We start from the raw sequence: 23,269 nt of genomic DNA, 5'->3' as shown, positions 1-23,269 counted from the left end.
AACCCTAGGCCTTGTTTACCATCATTGCAATACCGTTTACGCTCACTTTTATCATTAGTTACCTTGATGTTTTTATATTTTTTGATTACAAAAACATTTATCTACCATCCATATACCACTTGTATCACCATCTCTTCACCGAACTAGTGCACCTATACAATTTACCATTGTATTGGGTGTGTTGGGGACACAAGAGACTCTTTGTTATTTGGTTGCAGGGTTGCTTGAGAGAGACCATCTTCATCCTACGCCTCCTACGGATTGATAAACCTTAGGTCATCCACTTGAGGGAAATTTGCTACTGTCCTACAAACCTCTGCACTTGGAGGCCCAACAACGTCTACAAGAAGAAGGTTGTGTAGTAGACATCATGTATCACTACTATCGAGATTCAACAAGAATAGACCACTCTTTAAGGGTGCATGACCATAAAAGATATTACTCATATAAATAGAACAACCATTATTCTCAGATTCAAATGAATAACCGTCTCGCATCAAACAAGATCTAGATGCTTAACGCTGGCACCAAATAACAATTATTTAGGTCTAAAACTAATCCCGAAGGTAGATGTAGAGGTAGCATGCTGACGGCGATCACATCGACTTTGGAACCATTTTCCACGAGCATCGTCACCTCGTCCTTAGCCAGTCTTCGCTTAATCTGTGGTCCCTGTTTAAAGTTGCAAATATTAGCAACAGAACCAGTATCAAATACCCAGGTGCTACTGCGAGCTCTGGTAAGGTACACATCAATAACATGTATATCACATATACCTTTTTTCACTTTGCCATCCTTCTTATCCGCCAAATACTTGGGGCAGTTCCGCTTCCAGTGACCAGTCTGTTTGTAGTAGAAGCACTCAGTCTCAGGCTTAGGTCCAGACTTGGGTTTCTTCTCCTGAGTAGCAACTTGTTTTCCGTTCTTCTTGAAGTTCCCCTTCTTCTTCCCTTTGCCCTTTTTCTTGAAACTGGTGGTCTTATTAACCATCAACACTTGATGCTCCTTCTTGATTTCTACCTCTGCAGCTTTTAGCATCGCGAAGAGCTCGGGAATAGTCTTATTCATCCCTTGCATATTACAGTTCATCACGAAGATTTTGTAGCTTGGTGGCAGTGATTGAAGAACTCTGTCAATGACACTATCAACAGGAAGATTAACTCCCAGTTGAGTCAAGTGATTATGATACCCAGACATTTTGAGTATATGCTCACTGACAGAACTATTCTCCTCCATCTTGCAGCTATAGAACTTATTGGAGACTTCATATCTCTCAATCCGGGCATTTGCTTGAAATATTAACTTCAACTCCTGGAACATCTCATATGCTCCATGACGTTCCAAACGTCGTTGAAGTCCCGGTTCTAAGCCGTAAAGCATGGCACACTGAACTATCGAGTAGTCATCAGCTTTACTATGCCAAATGTTCTTAATGTTGTCAGTAGGATCTGCAGCAGGCCTAGCACCCAGCGGTGCTTCCAGGATGTAATTCTTCTGTGAAGCAATGAGGATAATCCTCAAGTTACGGACCCAGTCCGTGTAATTGCTACCATCATCTTTCAACTTTGCTTTCTCAAGGAACGCATTAAAATTCAACGGAACAACAACACGGGCCATCTATATACAACAACATAGATAAGAAAAATACTATCAGGTACTAAGTTCATGATAAATTTAAGTTCAATTAATCATATTACTTAAGAACTCTGACTTAGATAGATATCCCTCTAATCATCTAAGTGATCACATGATCCATATCAACTAAACCATAACCGATCATCACGTGAAATGGAGTAGTTTTCAATGGTGAACATCACTATGTTGATCATATCTACTATATGATTCACGCTCGACCTTTCGGTCTCAGTGTTCCAAGGCCATATCTGCATATGCTAGGCTTGTCAAGTTTAACCCGAGTATTCTGCGTCTGCAAAACTGGTCAAATATGTACACGCATCGTATGAATCAGCCGCATACATACCAGGGGCTATGTCATAGTCCCACCATAAAACTCCTATAGCTAAGTGGAAGTGTTAACACCCTATAGTCTGGTTGCCTGGTTCACCGCATTGACACCTCCTTCACGGACCAAGATGTTGGGTCAAGAGTGATCAAATGCTTTTCTGAACACCCCCGTACTTCCTACGAGGGGGATGAAGCCGACGACTGGAAAACTTTCAGATTATATTAAAACGGCTGCACAGGAGGAACATAAACTTTCGAGCAATATATAAATACAGATTAACTATAAAATTGTCTCGTACAATTTTCATACACCTCACTCGAACATTATGTCTTTCGAGTATTGACCCTCTATCAAGCGGGCGGCCACTAGGACGTCTTCAAAATAATGCTCTGGCTCGTGGTGATCCTTGCCCTTGGGTGGATTCTTCACCGCAACATCGATGGCTTTCATCTTCCCCCAGAATGTCTTGACTCGGGCAAAGGCCATCCGTGCACCCTCGATGCACATCGACTGCTTCACAGCGTCAATACATGGCACCGCGTCAACAAGCCACTGCACCAAGCCGAAGTAGCTATTCGAAATAGGATCAGTTGGCCATAACCGGATTATGACATTCTTCATGGTACTGCCAGATATCCTATGAAGCTCGGCCCATTGGGACATCTGCTCATTCAGCAACAGGGGGCACTTCGACGCGCCGAATTGTGACCAGAAAAGCTTCTCCATTGCATACCCAACTCGCGCCTGGTAAACTGCGCTGCATCAGAAGAACTCTTCGGCAAGTCTAAAAACTCATCCGGAGAACTCCACAATTGGTTAAGCTGAGCATAGTTCAGATCGCTGAACTTAGTCTGCAGCAAAAATGACTCACCAGCCGCAATCTCCCTAGCTTGCCGGATCTCCTCGCGGGCGGCCCTGGATTCAGACCGCACTTCTCTCGCCTCTCGTAAGGTCTTGTCAATTTCAGCCATCTTGGCTTCATTCTCCTTCTCAAGGAGTTCACGGCGTCTAGTAGCATTTTTTAGTTTAAGCGCCATTGTGGATATCTTCCCCTCAACTTGACGCCGAGCAACTCGTTTAACTTTTAACTCAGCTGATACCTTTTCGGCAGCCGCATTACTACACCGGGCTTGCTCCTTGTCCTGGGCTAGCTCTGCCCGAAGAATTTCAACGGCGGCAGCACCATCTGCAGCCAGGCATATTACAGTATATAACTTTCAGCATCATGCTTATATCACAACAATGTATGTGAAGGGACTGCCCCAAATACATACCTTGCGATTCGTCAAGACGCATATTGATTAACGCAATGTCATCCCCGGCCACATCAAGCTTCCGTTGCAGCTCGGCCATATCCGTAGTCTGGGAAGTCGCCAGGGGGAAGCAGCCTGTGTGGAAATTGATCAGATTAGTCCTTGAATATTTCTTCTTGATCCTCCGTTTGCCTCCCATGGGAAGCCAACCCGAGTCTCAGGGGCTACTATCTATACACAGGTATATTTTGCGAATAAAACACAATTGCAGATATTACAGTACAAACCTCGAAGCATCTTAGTAGGCTCGCAAAGGCCTCATCCAGTCCGCTCTTCGCGGACAGGACCTTTTCAACCACCGTGCCCATCAAGGTACGATGTTTCTCTGATACGGACGCCAGCCGCGGCATGTTTGTTAAGATATCCGGCGCCTCTGGGTCTCCGGAGGCCGCCGTAGGAGTATGGCCACCCTTTGAAGGGATCCGTTCATTCGTATCCGGCTGTATACCGGATTGTTTGGGGCCCTCATCATTGTTCCCCGGACCCTGGGCCACCGAAGTATCACCTTCGGGTATCATCTTCATAGTCCCTTGCACCACTTGTTGGTCGGGCGAGACCCTCCATGATGAAACCTCGAAGTCGTCCGCCCTATTGGACGGAGAGGCCGGTGGGGGCGTCTCGCTTTCCATCATCTCTGGGAGAAGGTCCCCCGAGGAGGAGGATTGTTGAGGAAGATTGCGTGTTGAGCTGCAAAAATATATATATCCCAGGCATTATAAAGAAAGAACGGGACATGTTTAAAACATCTTTGTTCACTTACGATGTGGCCTGAGGCTTGTCCTCGTCATGAGACTATGCTTCGACGTCCTCCAAGCCCGAGCCGCGCACCTGAGGCATCCTGCCTCACTTAGGAGCCTGTTCCTCCCAATCTTTGGAGGAGGCCCTCTTCTTCCCATGAGGGGAGGATGTTGGAAATATGCCCTAGAGGCAATAATAAAAGCATTATTATTATATTTCCTTGTTCATGGTAATTGTCTTTATTCATGCTATAATTGTGTTATCCGGAAATCGTAATACATGTGTGAATAACAGACACCAACATGTCCCTAGTAAGCCTCTAGTTGACTAGCTCGTTGATCAACAGATAGTCATGGTTTCCTGACTATGGACATTGGATGTCATTGATAACGAGATCACATCATTAGGAGAATGATGTGATGGACAAGACCCAATCCTAAACATAGCACAAGATCGTATAGTTTGTTTGCTAGAGTTTTCCAATGTCAAGTATCCTTTCCTTGGACCATGAGATCGTGTAACTCCCGGATACCGTAGGAGTGCTTTGGGTGTACCAAACGTCACAACGTAACTGGGTGACTATAAAGGTATACTACGGGTATCTCCGAAAGTGTCTGTTGGGTTGACACGGATCAAGACTGGGATTTGTCACTCCGTATGACGGAGAGGTATCACTGGGCCCACTCGGTAATGCATCATCATTATGAGCTCAAAGTGACAAAGTGTCTGGTCACGGGATCATGCATTACGGTACGAGTAAAGTGACTTGCCGGTAACGAGATTGAACGAGGTATTGGGATACCGACGATCGAATCTCGGGCAAGTAACATACCGATTGACAAAGGGAATTGTATACGGGGTTGCTTGAATCCTCGACATCGTGGTTCATCCGATGAGATCATCGTGGAGTATGTGGGAGCCAACATGGGTATCCAGATCCCGCTGTTGGTTATTGACCGGAGAGTCGTCTCGGTCATGTCTACATGTCTCCTGAACCCGTAGGGTCTACACACTTAAGGTTCGGTGACGCTAGGGTTGTAGGGATATGTATATGCAGTAACCCGAATGTTGTTCGGAGTCCCGGATGAGATCCCGGACGTCACGAGGAGTTCCGGAATGGTCTGGAGGTAAATAATTATATATAGGAAGTGCTGTTTCGGCCATCGGGACAAGTTTCGGGGTCACCGGTATTGTACCGGGACCACCGGAAGGGTTCCGGGGGTCCACCGGGTGGGGCCACCTGCCCCGGGGGCCACATGGGCTGTAGGGGGTGCGCCTTGGCCTACATGGGCCAAGGGCACCAGCCCCAAGAGGCCCATGCGCCTAGGGTTTCAAAGGGGAAGAGTCCCACAAGGGGAAGGCACCCCCTAGGTGCCTTGGGGGGGAGGGAATCCTCCCTTGGCCGCCGCCCCCCTAGGAGATTGGATCTCCTAGGGCCGGCGCCCCCCCCCCTAGGCCCTCCTATATATAGTGGGGGAGATGGAGGACTTCATACCTTTGCCTTGGCGCCTCCCTCTCCCTCTCCAACACCTCCTCCTCCTCCGTAGAGCTCGGCGAAGCCCTGTCGGAGTACTGCAGCTCCACCACCACCACGCCGTCGTGCTGCTGCTGGAGCCATCTTCCTCAACCTCTCCTTCCCCCTTGCTGGATCAAGAAGAAGGAGATGTTACGCTGACCGTACGTGTGTTGAACGTGGAGGTGCCGTCCGTTCGGCGCTAGGATCTCCGGTGATTTGGATCACGTCGTGTACGACTACCTCATCCCCGTTCTTTGAACGCTTCCGCTCGCGATCTACAAAGGTATGTAGATGCATCCGATCACTCGTTGCTAGATGACCTCATAGATGGATCTTGGTGAAACTGTAGGAAAAATTTTGTTTTCTGCAACGTTCCCCAACAGTGGCATCATGAGCTAGGTCTATGCGTAGTTCTCTTAAACGAGTAGAACACAATTTGTTGTGGGCGTTGATGTTGTCAACTTTCTTGCCGCTACTAGTCTTATCTTGCTTCAACGGTATTGTGGGATGAAGCGGACCGGACTAACCTTACACGTACGCTTACGTGAGACCGGTTCCACCGACTAACATGCACAAGTTGCATAAGGTGGCTGGCGAGTGTCTGTCTCTCCTACTTTAGTTGGAGCGGATTCGATGAAAAGGGTCCTTATGAAGGGTAAATAGAAGTTGACAAATCACGTTGTGGCTTTCACGTAGGTAAGAAAACATTCTTGCTAGAACCCTATTTCAGCCACGTAGAACTTGCAACAACAATTAGAGGACGTCTAACTTGTTTTTGCAGCAAGTGCTTTGTGATATGATATGGCCAAAGTTGTGATGAATGATGAATGATCTATATGTGATGTATGAGATGTTCATGCTATTGTAATAGGAATCACGACTTGCATGTCGATGAGTATGACAACCGGCAGGAGCCATAGGAGTTGTCTTTATTTTTTATATGACCTGCGTGTCATTGAGAAACGCCATGTAAATTACTTTACTTTATTGCTAAACGCGTTAGCCATAGTAGTAGAAGTAATAGTTGGCGAGCAACTTCATGGAGACACGATGATGGAGATCATGATGATGGAGATCATGGTGTCAAGCCGGTGACAAGATGATTATGGAGCCCCAAGATGGAGATCAAAGGAGCTATGTGATATTGGCCATATCATGTCACTTTTATTATTTGATTGCATGTGATGTTTATCATGTTTTTGCATCTTTTTTACTTAGAACGATGGTAGTGAATAAGATGATCCCTCATAATAATTTCAAGAAAGTGTTCCCCCTAACTGTGCACCGTTGCGACAGTTCGTTGTTTCGAAGCACCACGTGATGATCGGGTGTTAGATTCTAACGTTCACATACAACGGGTGTAAGACAGATTTACACATGCAAACACTTAGGTTGACTTGACGAGCCTAGCATGTACAGACATGGCCTCGGAACACAGAAGACCGAAAGGTCGAGCATGAGTCGTATAGAAGATACGATCAACATGAAGATGTTCACCGATGTTGACTAGTCCGTCTCACGTGATGATCGGACACGGCCTAGTTAACTCGAATCATGTTATACTTAGATGATAGGAGGGATGTCTATCTAAGTGGGAGTTCATTGAATAATTTAATTAGATGAACTTAATTATCATGAACTTAGTCTAAAATATTTACAATATGTCTTGTAGATCAAATGGCCAATGTAGTCCTCAACTTCAACGCGTTCCTAGAGAAAACCAAGCTGAAAGACGATGGCAGCAACTATACGGACTGGGTCCGGAACCTGAGGATCATCCTCATAGCTGCCAAGAAATAATATGTCCTACAAGCACCGCTAGGTGACGCTCCCGTCCCACAGAACCAAGACGTTATGAACGCTTGGCAGACACGTGTTGATGACTACTCCCTCGTTCAGTGCGGCATGCTTTACAGCCTAGAGTCGGGGCTCCAAAAGCGTTTTGAGAGACATGGAGCATATGAGATGTTCGAAGAGCTGAAAATGGTTTTTCAAGCTCATGCCCGGGTCGAGAGATATGAAGTCTCTGACAAATTCTTCAGCTGTAAGATGGAGGAAAATAGTTCTGTCAGTGAGCACATACTCACTATGTCTGGGTTACATAACCGCTTGACTCAGTTGGGAGTTAATCTCCCGGATGATGCGGTCATTGACAGAATCCTCCAGTCGCTTCCACCAAGCTACAAGAGCTTTGTGACGAACTTCAACATGCAGGGGATGGAAAAGACCATTCCTGAGTTATTTTCAATGTTGAAATCAGCGGAGGTAGAAGTCAAGAAAGAACATCAAGTGTTTATGGTGAATAAAACCACTAAGTTCAAGAAAGGCAAGGGTAAAAAGAACTTCAAGAAGGACGGCAAGGGAGTTGCCGCGCCCGGCAAGCAAGCTACCGGGAAGAAGCCAAAGAATGGACCCAAGCCCGAGACTGAGTGCTTTTATTGCAAGGGAAGTGGTCACTGGAAGCGGAACTGCCCCAAATACTTAGCGGACAAGAAGGCCGGCAAAACAAAAGGTATATGTGATATACATGTAATTGATGTGTACCTTACCAGTAATCGTAGTAGCTCCTGGGTATTTGATACCGGTGCAGTTGCTCACATTTGTAACTCAAAGCAGGAGCTGCGGAATAAGCGGAGACTGGCAAAGGACGAGGTGACGATGCGCGTCGAGAATGGTTCCAGGGTCAATGTGATCGCCGTCGGCACGCTACCTCTACATTTACCTTCGGGATTAGTTTTAAACCTTAATAATTGTTATTTAGTGCCAGCTTTGAGCATGAACATTGTATCGGGATCTCGTTTAATTCGAGATGGCTACTCATTTAAATCCGAGAATAATGGTTGTTCTATTTATATGAGAGATATGTTTTATGGTCATGCTCCGATGGTGAATGGTTTATTCTTTATGAATCTCGAACGTAATGCTACACATGTTCATAATGTGAGTACCAAAAGATGTAAGGTTGATAATGATAGTCCCACATACTTGTGGCACTGCTGCCTTGGTCACATAGGTGTCAAACGCATGACGAAGCTCCATGCAGATGGACTTTTAGAGTCTCTTGATTATGAATCATTTGACACGTGCGAACCATGCCTCATGGGTAAAATGACCAAGACTCCGTTCTCAGGAACAATGGAGCGAGCAACCGACTTATTGGAAATCATACATACTGATGTGTGCGGTCCAATGAGTGTTGAGGCTCGCGGTGGCTATCATTATGTTCTCACCCTCACTGATGACTTGAGTAGATATGGGTATATCTATTTAATGAAACACAAGTCTGAGACCTTTGAAAAGTTCAAGGAATTTCAGAGTGAGGTTGAGAATCAACGTGACAGGAAAATCAAGTTCCTACGATCAGATCGTGGAGGAGAATACTTGAGTCACGAATTTGGCACACACTTAAGAAAATGTGGAATAGTTTCACAACTCACGCCGCCTGGAACACCTCAGCGTAATGGTGTGTCTGAACGTCGTAATCTCACTCTATTAGATATGGTGCGATCTATGATGTCTCTTACCGATTTACCGCTATCATTTTGGGCCTATGCTTTAGAGACTGCCGCATTCACTTTAAATAGGGCTCCGTCGAAATCCGTTGAGACGACACCGTATGAATTATGGTTTGGGAAGAAACCTAAGCTGTCGTTTCTAAAAGTTTGGGGATGCGATGCTTATGTCAAGAAACTTCAACCTGAAAAGCTCGAACCCAAGTCGGAAAAATGCGTCTTCATAGGATACCCTAAAGAAACTATTGGGTATACCTTCTACCTCAGATCCGAAGGCAAGATCTTTGTTGCCAAGAATGGATCCTTTCTAGAGAAAGAGTTTCTCTCGAAAGAAGTAAGTGGGAGGAAATTAGAACTTGATGAAGTATTACCTCTTGAACCGGAAAAGGGCACAACTCAAGAAAATGTTCCTGAGGTGCCTGCACCGACTAGAGAGGAAGTTAATGATGATGATCAAGATACTTCTGATCAAGCTCCTGCTGAAATTTGAAGGTCCACAAGGACACGTTCCGCACCAGAGTGGTACGGCAACCCTGTCTTGGAAATCATGTTGTTAGACAACGGTGAACCTTCGAACTATGAAGAAGCGATGGCGGGCCCGGATTCCGACAAATGGCTAGAAGCCATGAAATCCGAGATAGGATCCATGTATGAAAACGAAGTATGGACTTTGACTGACTTGCCCGTTGAGCGGCGAGCCATAGAAAATAAATGGATCTTTAAGAAGAAGACAGACGCGGATGGTAATGTGACCATCTATAAAGCTCGGCTTGTCGCTAAGGGTTATCGACAAGTTCAAGGGGTTGACTACGATGAGACTTTCTCACCGGTAGCGAAGCTGAAGTCCGTCTGAATCATGTTAGCAATTGCCGCATTTTATGATTATGAAATATGGCAAATGGACGTCAAAACGGTATTCCTTAATGGTTTCCTTAAGGAATAATTGTATATGATGCAGCCGGAAGGTTTTGTCGATCCTAAGAATGCTAACAAGGTGTGCAAGCTCCAACGCTCGATTTATGGGCTGGTGCAAGCATCTCGGAGTTGGAACATTCGCTTTGATGAGATGATCAAAGCGTTTGGGTTTATGCAGACTTATGGAGAAGCCTGCGTTTACAAGAAAGTGAGTGGGAGCTCTGTAGCATTTCTCATATTATATGTAGATGACATACTTTTGATGGGAAATGATATAGAACTCTTGGACAGCATTAAGGCCTACTTGAATAAGAGTTTTTCAATGAAGGACCTTGGAGAAGCTGCTTATATATTAGGCATCAAGATCTATAGAGATAGATCAAGACACCTCATAGGTCTTTCACAAAGCACATACCTTGATAAGATATTGAAGAAGTTCAATATGGATCAGTCTAAGAAGGGGTTCTTGCCTGTGCTACAAGGTGTGAAATTGAGCTCAGCTCAATGTCCGACCACGGCAGAAGATATAGAAGAGATGAGTGTCATCCCCTATGCCTCAGCCATAGGTTCTATTATGTATGCCATGCTGTGTACCAGACCTGATGTAAACCTTGCCGTAAGTTTGGTAGGAAGGTACGAAAGTAATCCCGGCAAGGAACACTGGACAGCGGTCAAGAATATCCTGAAGTACCTGAAAAGGACTAAGGAAATGTTTCTCATTTATGGAGGTGACGAAGAGCTCGTCGTAAAGGGTTACGTCGACGCTAGCTTCGACACAGATCTGGATGACTCTTAGTCACAAACCGGATACGTGTATATTTTGAATGGTGGGGCAGTAAGCTGGTGCAGTTGCAAGCAGAGCGTCGTGGCGGGGTCTACATGTGAAGCAGAGTACATGGCAGCCTCGGAGGCAGCACATGAAGCAATTTGGGTGAAGGAGTTCATCACCGACCTAGGAGTCATACCCAATGCGTCGGGGCCAATCAAACTCTTCTGTGACAACACTGGAGCTATTGCACTTGCCAAGGAGCCCAGGTTTCACAAGAAGACAAGGCACATCAAGCGTCGCTTCAACTCCATTCGTGAAAATGTTCAAGATGGAGACATAGATATTTGTAAAGCACATACAGACCTGAATGTAGCAGATCCGTTGACTAAACCTCTCCCTAGAGCAAAACATGATCAACACCAAAATTCCATGGGTGTTTGATTCATCACAATGTAACTAGATTATTGACTCTAGTGCAAGTGGGAGACTGTTGGAAATATGCCCTAGAGGCAATAATAAAAGCATTATTATTATATTTCCTTGTTCATGATAATTGTCTTTATTCATGCTATAATTGTGTTATCCGGAAATTGTAATACATGTGTGAATAACAGACACCAACATGTCCCTAGTAAGCCTCTAGTTGACTAGCTCGTTGATCAACAGATAGTCATGGTTTCCTAACTATGGACATTGGATGTCATTGATAACGAGATCACATCATTAGGAGAATGATGTGATGGACAAGACCCAATCCTAAACATAGCACAAGATCGTATAGTTCGTTTGCTAGAGTTTTCCAATGTCAAGTATCCTTTCCTTGGACCATGAGATCGTGTAACTCCCGGATACCGTAGGAGTGCTTTGGGTGTACCAAACGTCACAACGTAACTGGGTGACTATAAAGGTATACTACGGGTATCTCCAAAAGTGTCTGTTGGGTTGACACGGATCAAGACTGGGATTTGTCACTCCGTATGACGGAGAGGTATCACTGGGCCCACTCGGTAATGCATCATCATTATGAGCTCAAAGTGACCAAGTGTCTGGTCACGGGATCATGCATTACGATACGAGTAAAGTGACTTGCCGGTAACGAGATTGAACGAGGTATTGGGATACCGACGATCGAATCTCGGGCAAGTAACATACCGATTGACAAAGGGAATTGTATACGGGGTTGCTTGAATCCTCGACATCGTGGTTCATCTGATGAGATCATCGTGGAGTATGTGGGAGCCAACATGGGTATCCAGATCCCGCTGTTGGTTATTGACCGGAGAGTCGTCTCGGTCATGTCTACATGTCTCCCGAACCCGTAGGGTCTACACACTTAAGGTTCGGTGACGCTAGGGTTGTAGGGATATGTATATGCAGTAACCCAAATGTTGTTCGGAGTCCCGGATGAGATCCCGGACGTCACGAGGAGTTCCGGAATGGTCCAGAGGTAAAGAATTATATATAGGAAGTGCTGTTTCGGCCATCGGGACAAGTTTCGGGGTCACCGGTATTGTACCGGGACCACCGGAAGGGTTCCGGGGGTCCACCGGGTGGGGCCACCTGCCCCGGGGGCCACATGGGCTGTAGGGGGTGCGCCTTGGCCTACATGGGCCAAGGGCACCAGCCCCAAGAGGCCCATGCGCCTAGGGTTTCAAAGGGGAAGAGTCCCACAAGGGGAAGGCACCCCCTAGGTGCCTTGGGGGGGAGGGAATCCTCCCTTGGCCGCCGCCCCCTAGGAGATTGGATCTCCTAGGGCCGGCGCCCCCCCTAGGCCCTCCTATATATAGTGGGGGAGATGGAGGACTTCATACCTTTGCCTTGGCGCCTCCCTCTCCCTCTCCAACACCTCCTCCTCCGCCATAGAGCTCGGCGAAGCCCTGTCGGGGTACTGCAGCTCCACCACCACCACGCCGTCGTGCTACTGCTGGAGCCATCTTCCTCAACCTCTCCTTCCCCCTTGCTGGATCAAGAAGAAGGAGACATTACGCTGACCGTACATGTGTTGAACGCGGAGGTGCCGTCCGTTCGGCGCTAGGATCTCCGGTGATTTGGATCACGTTGTGTACGACTACCTCATCCCCGTTCTTTGAACGCTTCCGCTCGCGATCTACAAAGGTATGTAGATGCATCCGATCACTCGTTGCTAGATGAACGCATCGATGGATCTTGGTGAAACCGTAGGAAAAATTTTGTTTTCTGCAACGTTCCCCAACAGAGGAGACGGTGGCCCACCCTTCACTCTTGTCTTCGGATGAGGGAATTTTGATTCCTCCAGACACAATGTCTGAGGTACCCTTGGAATAGGGGTCATCTTTGATCTTTCCGCTCTTCGCCTCGCCCTTCTTCGAGGCATCTGGTATGGTGTCGGGGCTAGCATCCTTGTTAAAACAGGGTTTGCTGGGCCTTCGGGCTGAGGGGCCGAACACATGATTAGTTCCGCCTTCTTTATCCAGCCCTGGAGAAAGATAGCCTGCTCAGTACCGTATTAGGTATGCGTGGTTACAAAGTGTTCGGAAGACGAGTGTTTACCTGGGTATCCAGACGGTTGCAGTTAAGACCAGCATCCTTGATAGTGTCCGGCCAATGTTTTTGCGTCCCAAAAAACAACTTCCACATCCCTTCGTGTGTAGTGTCGAAGGAGGGTTCGTGGTCCCTCCAGATTGAACTCCCACATGCGGCAAGACCTGCGCTGGCAGGGCAGGATTCGGCGAACTAGCATCACTTGAATCACGTTGGCAAGATAGATCTCTCTCTCTCTCAAGGAGGGCTCGGATGCGGCTCTGTAGAGTCAGCACTTCATCAACTGATCCCCAGTCCAGCCCCTTGTTAATCCATGATGCAAGCCGTGGTGGAGGGCCAGAACAGAATGTAGGAATAGCTGCCCACTAGGTGCTACGGGGTTCCATGACATAAAACCATTCTCGCTGCCATTGGTGGGAGGTTTCGGTGAAAGAGCCTTTTGGCCAGAGAGTGTTGGTGAGCTTGCTCACAACAGCACCACCGCACTCCGCCTGTTCCCCGTTAACTACCTTTGGCTTCACATTGAAGGTCTTGAGCCATAAGCCAAAGTGTGGGGGGATTCGAAGGAAGGCCTCACATGTAATGATAAACACCGAGACGTGGAGGATAGAGTCCGGGGCTAGATCGTGAAAATCTAGTACGTAATAAAACATTAGTCCCCGGACGAAGGGGTGAAGAGCGAACCCTAGCCCCCGGAGGAAGTGGGAGATGAATACAACCCTCTCGCCAGATCTGGGAGTTAGAATAACCTGTCCTTGAGCAGGAAGCCTGTGGTGGACCTCCGCAGTCAAGTATCTGGCTGCCCGAAGCTTTGCGATATCCTCCTCTGTGACGGAGGAAGCCACCCATCGGCCTTGAGAGTTGGGTCCAGACATGATGGGAGGCTTGAAACAATGAAGTCGAAACCTTGGGTTCTAGAGCTCAAGGCTGGGAAGGCTGAGGAGAGCTTTGGCACAAAAGCATAGCCCTTGGTTCCTTTATAAAGGCCACGGGTATTGAACGCCTCCTCCCAAGCCTAAGAACCTGCCTATTCCTAAGGGATCTTTCCCGCAGGACGGTTGGGTTACCCACGCTTGTATTGATGAAAATCCCGTAATAAGGGGACATGAACTCTGCTTCGACAAGACATGTCGATGAAAATCACGCCCCGAAACATGGAATGGCGGGACAGGAAACGGTTCTAAATAATAACCGAGAAGCGTGACGTCACGTTACCAAAATTGTCAGCAGATTGGGTTCATGGAACACTATACTCTCTACGGTTGTGTGTTACAAGTCCGGACACGATTAATTCGTTCAAAGACTATTTTGGAGTTCGGAAGGAGGAACCCACCTTGCAATGCCGAAGACAACACTATGCGCCGGATACCTTGTCATTGAAGCCAGGTGTCGTGGTTCTAACTCTGACAGTGATGTAGGGGGGTATGTATGGAGAGGCTAGATCTTAGCTATGGAGGAGTTGTAAGCACACGAGGATTACGAGTTCAGGCCCTTCTCGGAGGAAGTAACAGCCCTACGTCTCGGTGCTCGGAGGCGGTCGACTGAATTATGTGTGTACGAATAACAGGGGTGCGAACCCTTGATACTGAGGAGGGGGGTGGCTTATATAGAGTTCGCCAGGCCCCTCCAGCCCTCAGTAATGCAGGGTTTAAAGTACATTAAGACTGGGGGTTACTGGTAACGCCCCTAATAAAGTGCTATGATGACCATAAAAGCTACTTAATGACCGACCGTTTGCGTGCAGGGTGACTTTAGATCTCCTGGCAGTCGAGTGGTTGGATCTTGGTCGAGTGATTGCTTCGTGGTCGAGTGTCTTGAATCGGTCGAGTGGGATACCTCCAAGTCGATTGAAAGGTGACATCTTCTAGGGATGTCCTTGGGTAGGGTACTTAGGACAGGTCCATGCCCCTACCCTAGGTACATAGCTTCATCATTAGCCCCCGAATGGATCGAGGTTCGAGTGGGGAAGGAGTTGGGGATCTTTCAGACTGGTTCTTTGTGTTATATGAACATCTTGTTTTGGATCAATTGTCACGGATGACGTCGTCAACTTCTTTCAGTCGCCTTGATCCATTCTTGGCCTCTTGTCGAGTGAATTTCTTTACTTGTGAAGTTCCGAGTGACGGTGTGAAAGGGATCTTCTGTTTGACGAGTTGTTCTGCGGCCCGCGGATTTTGCGGGATTTGAATTTCGGGAAGCGCGCGGGACGGGGGTGGCCGCAGTAATCGGATAGGATAGGACGGAAGCTCCTCGATCCCCGCGCCACCTTTTTCGCCACATACCGTGCGCGCGCCTGTTGCGGGATTTGACGGGATTGCCTGGGCCTACCAGTCAGCCACTCGAAAGTGACCTCTTATAAGCTGCCGGCTCGGGACCCCTGAACAGTGCGCCTTCACTTTTCCCCCTTCCTTCACAAGATCTTCCGCCACCTCCGCTCTCACCTTGGTGTGGTAGGTCTGTTCGAGCTTCGCCGGCGACGATGGTGAAGGAGAGGACGTCGGCTCTGGAGCGCCCGAAGAAGGCGGCGGTGCAGGGGAAAGAGAAGAAGTCTGCTCGGGGCGAATCTTCCTCCAGGACTGCTCTGCCCAAGGATTGGATCCAGGGCGACTGGATGCCGTCGGTGATTCGGCAAGATGATCTCGATGATCTGGTCGAGGGGGGATTCATTCCCCACGAATCTACGCGTCTCCTAAGGAAAGAAGTCGAACCCCAGCCTCTTGATGGTGAGTGCGTCCTCCTCACCACCCATATCGATCGTGGATTCTCTCTGCCTCCTCATCCTTTTTTCCGGAGCTTCTTGAACTTCTTCGGAGCGCAGCTCCATCACTTTACTCCCAATTCTATTATGTATCTTGCTGCTTTCGTTTCCTTGTGTGAAAACTTCTTGGGTTGCCGCCCCCACTGGGGACTCTTCAAGCACATCTTCACTTGCCCCTCTCAGTCGGTCAAGAAGGCCAAGTCGAGTGACGAACGGATGCAGGTGATCTAGCTGTGCGGGGGCCTGGCGATCCAGATGAGGGGAAAAAGTTCCTTTCCGTCTATCACTTTTCCCGAGTCAGTCCGTGGGTGGCAGTCGACTTGGTTTTACTGTAAAGACCAGGTGACCCCAGGACAGTCGACTGGGCTTCCCCCTTTTTCTCTGAATCGAGCACAAAAACCTGCCTCTTTGAAAGTGACGTCGGAGGAAAAGGCGCAATTCAAGGTGCTGGTCGGTCAAGTGGTTCAGCTTGTCCGCGAGGGTGTGACTGGCATGGACTTGTTGGAAGTCTTCCTTCGGAGGCGCATCCAACCGCTTCAGGCTCGTGACCACCCTATGTGGCTGTACTCGGGTCTCGAAGACACCACTCGGATTCACCCAGAGGAGGTCACTGACGAGATGTTGGAAGGGTGGCTGTCGAGTATCACAGGGAACAAGGACAACCCCCGAGGAGCCAGGAGGATTCCTCCACTCGACCAAACATACGAAGTGGACAAGGTCTGACCTTGCGTTTCCGACTGTGATCTTGCTTTCTTTATTTGTTCTCTTTGGATCAGTCGATTGACTTTTGTCTTGTTTGTTGTCCTCTAGGCCACTACTGAGATGTACTCGACACCCAATGGAACACAAGAGCAGGCCGAGGAAGGAGAGGCGAGCGGAGGCAAAAGTGGAGACGAGAGAGAAGAGTGGGAATCTGACGACGAACGAGAGGGGGATGACGACGACGACTCCAGTGAAGAGGAGGAGGAAGAAGTCGAACCTCCCCGCTCGGAACGGCGATCCAAGCTTACACACGACCCTGCGCGGGAACGTGGTAAGGCGACTGTCCCTGTTGGGCAGTCGTCGAAGCGCCCTCGGACCTCATCTCCAGCGCCGACAGAAAAAGCTCCCAAGCACCCACGCGCGACGCCGTCCAAGCCGCCCAAGGCTCTGCCCAAGATGAAGATGACTGTCCCCACCATTTCTGGGTAATAGTAGAATTTGTTTTCCTTTGTCGAACGTGACGGACTCTTGGTCGACTCATTGAATAAGTTGACTGACTTTCAAAATTTGCAGTGCTGCCACCTCGGAGATCTCTGCCAAGGACGATGATCAAGAGATGGAAGATGCTGTTACATCCAACCCCGATACGATTACTGATGCTCTGCTTTTAGTCGACTGACGTTTCTTATAATTCCGGTCGATTGGATTTTTCTTGTAGCTCCTCCTCATGTCATTGACCTCCCTGATGATGACGACAAAGTGCCGCTGAGGGTGCAAAGGAACAGAAGGGCGCCGGCTGGCAAGACCCCACAAACTACTCCGGCGCCTGAGACCGTAGTCCGGGAGGGTGGTGATACCACTCGGGCTTATGTGACCTTAGCTGTACCTCTGACGAGTGTCCGGCCTTCGACGTCGACTGCAAATCCGCCTTCACTTTTTGCCACACACCACGTCCCTGAGGACCAAGTGGGTGCCGCTAAAGAGGCTATATGCCAGGCGGGGATCATGATGGAGCAAGTGAAGGTGGTTCGAGAAGCCAGCCAAGCAGCTTATGACGCGAGTTCAGCTCTTCAGAGCAACGTCCAGGTCAGTCGATTCACCGCTTGTTCTGTTAGGATATGCTATCTGAAGAATCTCTTTTCCGAAGATCTTTATATCTGTACACCCACTGGGTGTGTCTATTAATCTTTTTGATGAGTGGGGGCACGCTAAGTGCACCCACTGGGTGTAGTCCCCGAGACTACGGTGGACTGCTGGCAGTCGACTGTAGTCTTTATATTGTGTTGCTTTAGCTGAACTTCTTCACTCGGTCTGGTCAGGCCATGTCGAATGGAACTGTACACGGTCGACTGCGGGCAGTCGATTTTTTTTGGTCGAACCAGTGGGGGCACGCTGAGTGCACCCACTGGGTGTAGTCCCCGAGACTACTATCGAATGTTTTTGATTCGGCTGTAGTCTTAGAAACGCCATCATTGTCTCTTGGTTACTCGGAAGCAACTTATCTTGGATGTCTGTCGACTGATTTTTTGCAGAAATCCTGCGAACTTGTGGCTCGCTACACTGAGTTGGAGAACAAACAGCTCCAGCTGAACCTTGACTTGAAGCTTGCTCAGGAGAACTTGCAGAAGGCGAGGGACGAAGCAAAAGGTATGGCTGGTGAGCTTTTGTCGACTGTCCTTTCTTTCTGGTCGTCCTCGATGTTGATCTCACTTGCTTTTTCGCAGACAAAATGGAGGAGGCTCTGAAGAAGAAGGATCAAGACCTTGCCGAAGAGCAGAAGGAGTCCCTAAACAAAACGAAGCTTGCTGAAGAAAAACTGGCTTCAGTCGGTACTCTTGAAAAGGAAAACTCCAGGCTGAAAACTGCTCTCGACGTGGCTAATCGAGAGGTCAGCCGTCTGAAGAATGGCAATATAGCTCTGAATGACAAGGCAAGTGAACTGGCGGGGAAGAGGAACGATCTGGAGGCTTATCTCGGTGGACTCGCCAAGAAGCTGTTCGTCATGCTCGAGGGTAATTACTCCGGCCCGACTGACTTGCAGTTACCAAACCTGCATAGAGCCACTGACTTATCCTTGAATAGTGTTTACAGAATTCTGCCAGAACTTCGAAGAGGAGACCAGTCGAGTGGAGACAGACTTGGACCCCATCAATTCTCCAGTGAAGGACGAGGCTGCTATGAACGTGCTCCGACTGGAATCTCGTGTTGCCGGCGTTGTTAACTATCTTGCTCGGTTGAAGGTTGTGATGTCGCGGATTGACACGTCGCTCTGGCCTAGGACGACGCTTCAGAATGACCTCGAGTCCCTGATGACTCGGCTGAATGAAGTCCCAGGTCGAGTGGCGGAATGGAAGAAATCTTCTGCTAGATGTGGCGCTGACGTCACTCTGTCTCTGGTCCGCGTCCACTGCAAGGAGGCACGAGAAGAAAAGTTGGCCGCCATCCAAGTTGCCAATAGCAGGAAGCACAACTTTCAAGACTTCATGGAGACTTTCATTGCTGCTGCCACTCGCATTGCAGACGGGATCGACTTGGATGAGTTCGTCGCCCCTTCCAGTCCTCCGCCTGAGGAATAAAAACTTTTATGCTTCACTTTAAATTTGCCTCGGAATGCCGAGTGGATTTTGTAACCATTAAACTCTGTCGAGCTGGAGGCTCGAGTACTTTGATCTGCGGTCTAGGACCTTTGGATCTTATCTGAACTTGATTTATCGTTGAATATCTTCATGAATTATCTGTCGAGTGGAACTTGTTCTTCACTCGAAATAACTTTGTATTTGTGGTGCAGCTCCAAAGGAGAAGGTAGCAGTCGATTTGCACCTCGTCATCCTTGCGTATTGGGATGTGTTCCGTACTTAGGCGAGCACTGGGCTGCAGCTAAGCCTCCGAGTGGAAGGTCTGCTCTCCACTCGGTAGGATTTTAAAAACTTAGGGGAGTACTGGACTGCAGCTAAGCCCCCGAGTGGGAGGTCTGCTCTCCACTCGGTAGGATTTTTTCAACTTAGGCGAGTACTGGACTGCAGCTAAGCCCCCGAGTGGGAGGTCTGCTCTCCACTCGGTAGGATTTTTTTCAAACTTAGGCGAGTACTGGACTGCAGCTAAGCCCCCGAGTGGGAGGTCTGCTCTCCCCTCGGTAGGATTTTTTCAAACTTAGGTGAGTACTAGACTGCAGCTAAGCCCCCGAGTGGGAGGTCTGCTCTCCACTCGGTAGGATTTTTTCAAACTTAGGCGAGTACTGGACTGCAGCTAAGCCCCCGAGTGGGAGGTCTGCTCACCACTCGGTAGGATTTTTTTCAAACTTAGGCGAGTACTGGACTGCAGCTAAGCCCCCGAGTGGGAGGTCTGCTCTCCACTCGGTAGGATTTTTTCAAACTTAGGCGAGTACTAGACTGCAGCTAAGCCCCTGAGTGGGAGGTCTGCTCTCCACTCGGTAGGATTTTTTCAAACTTAGGCGAGTACTGGACAGCAGCTAAGCCCCCGAGTGGGAGGTCTGCTCACCACTCAGTAGGATTTTTAAATACTTAGGCGAGCACTGGGCTACAGCTAAGCCTCCGAGTGGGAGGTCTGCTCTCCACTCGGTAGGATTTTTTCAAACTTAGGCGAGTACTGGACTACAGCTAAGCCCCCGAGTGGGAGGTCTGCTCACCACTCGGTAGGATTTTTAAACACTTAGGCGAGCACTGGGCTGCAGCTAAGCCTCCGAGTGGGAGGTTTGCTCTCCACTCGGTAGGATTTTTAAATACTTAGGCGAGCACTGGGCTGCAGCTAAGCCTCCGAGTGGGAGGTTTGCTCTCCACTCGGTAGGATTTTTAAACACTTAGGCGAGCACTGGGCTGCAGCTAAGCCTCCGAGTGGGAGTCTGGCTCACCACTCGGTAGGATTTTTGAACACTTAGGCGAGCACTGGGCTGCAGCTAAGCCTCCGAGTGGGAATCTGGCTCGGCACTCGGTAGGATTTTTAAACACTTAGGCGAGCACTCGGCTGCAGCTAAGCCTCCGAGTGGGAGTCTGGCTCACCACTCGGTAGGATTTTTAAACACTTAGGCGAGCACTGGGCTGCAGCTAAGCCTCCGAGTGGGAGTCTGGCTCACCACTCGGTAGGATTTTTTTTACAAACTTAGGCGAAACGGATTCGCAGCTAAGCCACCCACTGGGGGATTTCACACGCAAACAAAAGCGACAACAATTATAGGAAAATTTGTAACACTCTTGTCTTTGATAAATAGACTACAGAAGTTTTTCTTATTACATCTCATCCGAGTGAGAATTCAAGTGTAAAAGGGGCGGAGCAGTTCTGCATTCCAAGCTCGTGGCTCATCGATCTGGCGATCGACATTGTAAAGGTGATACGCTCCATTGTGGAGGACTCTGGTGACGATGAAGGGACCTTCCCAAGTAGGAGCGAGCTTGTGTGGTTTCTATTGATCCATTCGGAGGACCAAATCTCCTTCTTGGAAGGCTCGACTCTTCACATTTCTGGCATGGAATCAACGCAAGTCTTGCTGATAAATGGTCGATCGGATCATAGCCATTTCTCTTTCTTCTTCCAGGAGGTCGACTGCGTCTTGCCGGGCTTGTTCTGCTTCATCTTCGGTATAAAGCTCGACTCGGGGTGCATTGTGAAGTAGATCACTCGGCAGGACTGCTTCCGCTCCGTAAACCAGAAAGAACGGAGTTCTTCCAGTCGACCGATTCGGGGTGGTCCTCAATCCCCACAGAACTGACAGAAGCTCGTCGACCCAAGCGCCTGCTGCGTGCTTGAGATCACGCATCAGCCGAGGCTTTAGTCCTTTGAGAATCAGACCATTTGCCCTTTCTGCTTGTCCATTCGACTGGGGGTGGGCGACCGATGCGTAGTCAACTCGTGTGCCTTGAGAGGCGCAAAAAGCTCTGAACTTGTCTGAATCAAAGTTTGACCCATTGTCGGTGATGATGCTATGCGGGACTCCATATCTGAATGTTAACTCTCTGACGAAACTGGTAGCAGTGCAAGCATCAAGATTCTTGATAGGCTTAGCTTCAATCCATTTGGTAAACTTGTCGACTGCCACAAGCACATGTGTGAGACCACTCCTACCTGTTCTCAATGGGCCAACCATGTCCAGTCCCCAAACAGCGAAGGGCCAGACAAGTGGAATGGTCTTCAGGGCTGATGCAGGCTTGTGCGACATGTTGGAGTAGAACTGGCACCCTTCACACTTGTCGACTATCTCTTTTGCCATTTCATTCGCTCTTGGCCAGTAAAATCCCGCTCGGTATGCTTTAGCCACAATGGTCCAAGAGGACGCATGATGACCACAGGTCCCCGAGTGGATATCATCAAGGATTATCTGACCTTCTTCTGGTGTTATACACTTCTGACCGACTCCAGTCGCGCTTTCTCTATACAACTGTCCCTTTATGACTGTAAAGGCCTTGGATCGATGGACGATCTGTCGAGCCTCTTCTTCGTCCTCCGGGAGTTCCTTTCTCAGGATATACGTGATGTACGGTATCGTCCAGTCGGGGGTGATTGCCAAAACTTCCATGATTAGGTCGACCACTGACGGAATTTCAACTTCAGTCGGATCTGTGGCATTCTTTGGCTGAGGGCTTCATCTGTAAAAGGATCTTCTTGGACTGATGGCGAGTGGATGTGTTCCAAAAACACATTGTTGGGGATGGCTTCTCTCTTGGAGCCTATCTTTGCCAAATCATCAGCCGCTTGATTTTTCAGTCGGGGGATGTGATGAAGCTCTAACCCCTCGAATTTCTTCTCTAACTTTCTCACTGCATTGCAATAACCAGTCATAGCTGGACTTCTGACGTCCCACTCTTTCATCACCCGATTAACCACCAAATCTGAGTCGCCATAGACCATGAGGCGACGGATGCCGAGTGAAATGCCCATGCGCAACCCATACCAAAGTGCTTCATATTCTGCTTCGTTATTGGAGGAATCGAAGTGAATCTGGAGAACATATCTGAGCTTATCTCCTCGGGGGGAAACCAATACTACCCCAGCACCGGAACCATTCAGCATCTTAGATCCATCGAAGAACATGGTCCAGTGCTCCGAGTGAACTTGAGTCAGAAGTTGCTGTTCGATCCACTCGGCGACGAAATCTGCAATTGCTTGGGACTTGATAGCTTTCTTTGCCTCAAACTTGATATCTAGGGGAAGAAGTTCAATCGCCCATTTGGCCACTCGACCAGTTGCATCTCTGTTGTGCAAAATCTCTGATAGTGGAGCGTCGCTGACGACTGTAATGGAATGATCAAAGAAGTAATGTGCAACCTTCTTCGTGGTCATATAAATCCCATATACAAGCTTCTGGTAATGAGGATATCTTTGCTTTGAAGGAGTCAAAACTTCAGAAACATAATATACTGGGCGCTGAACTTTGAAGGCCTTTCCTTCTTCTTCCCGCTCGACCGTAAGTACTGTACTGACAACTTGTCCTATGGCTGCAATGTAAATCAGCAAAGGCTCCTTGCTGATTGGGGCAGCAAGCACCGCCTGGGTGGAGAGCAGAGCTTTGAGCTCTGTAAATGCTGCATCAACTTCTGGAGTCCACTCGA

General features: G+C 48.5%; 1 protein-coding gene across 1 annotated transcript; it reads right to left on the bottom strand.

Annotated features, from left to right (window-relative positions):
- Positions 1–658: 658 nt before the first annotated feature.
- On the bottom strand, positions 659–1,617 carry LOC147992287 (uncharacterized). Its single transcript, XM_087538991.1, has 2 exons — positions 771–1,617; positions 659–672 (listed from the first exon to the last, which is right to left on the bottom strand). Exons 1-2 carry the CDS (start codon positions 1,615–1,617, stop codon positions 659–661), a joined length of 861 nt encoding a protein of 286 aa, XP_087395117.1.
- Between the last annotated feature and the right edge of the window lie 21,652 nt (positions 1,618–23,269).

Source organism: Triticum urartu, chromosome 1A (genome assembly GCF_056163025.1).
Source record: "Triticum urartu cultivar PI428250 chromosome 1A, HENAU_Tu73, whole genome shotgun sequence".
In the NCBI taxonomy this organism is placed as follows: domain Eukaryota; kingdom Viridiplantae; phylum Streptophyta; class Magnoliopsida; order Poales; family Poaceae; genus Triticum; species Triticum urartu.
Note: the sequence above shows the minus strand (reverse complement) of the source record. Positions and strands in the feature narration are given on the sequence as shown.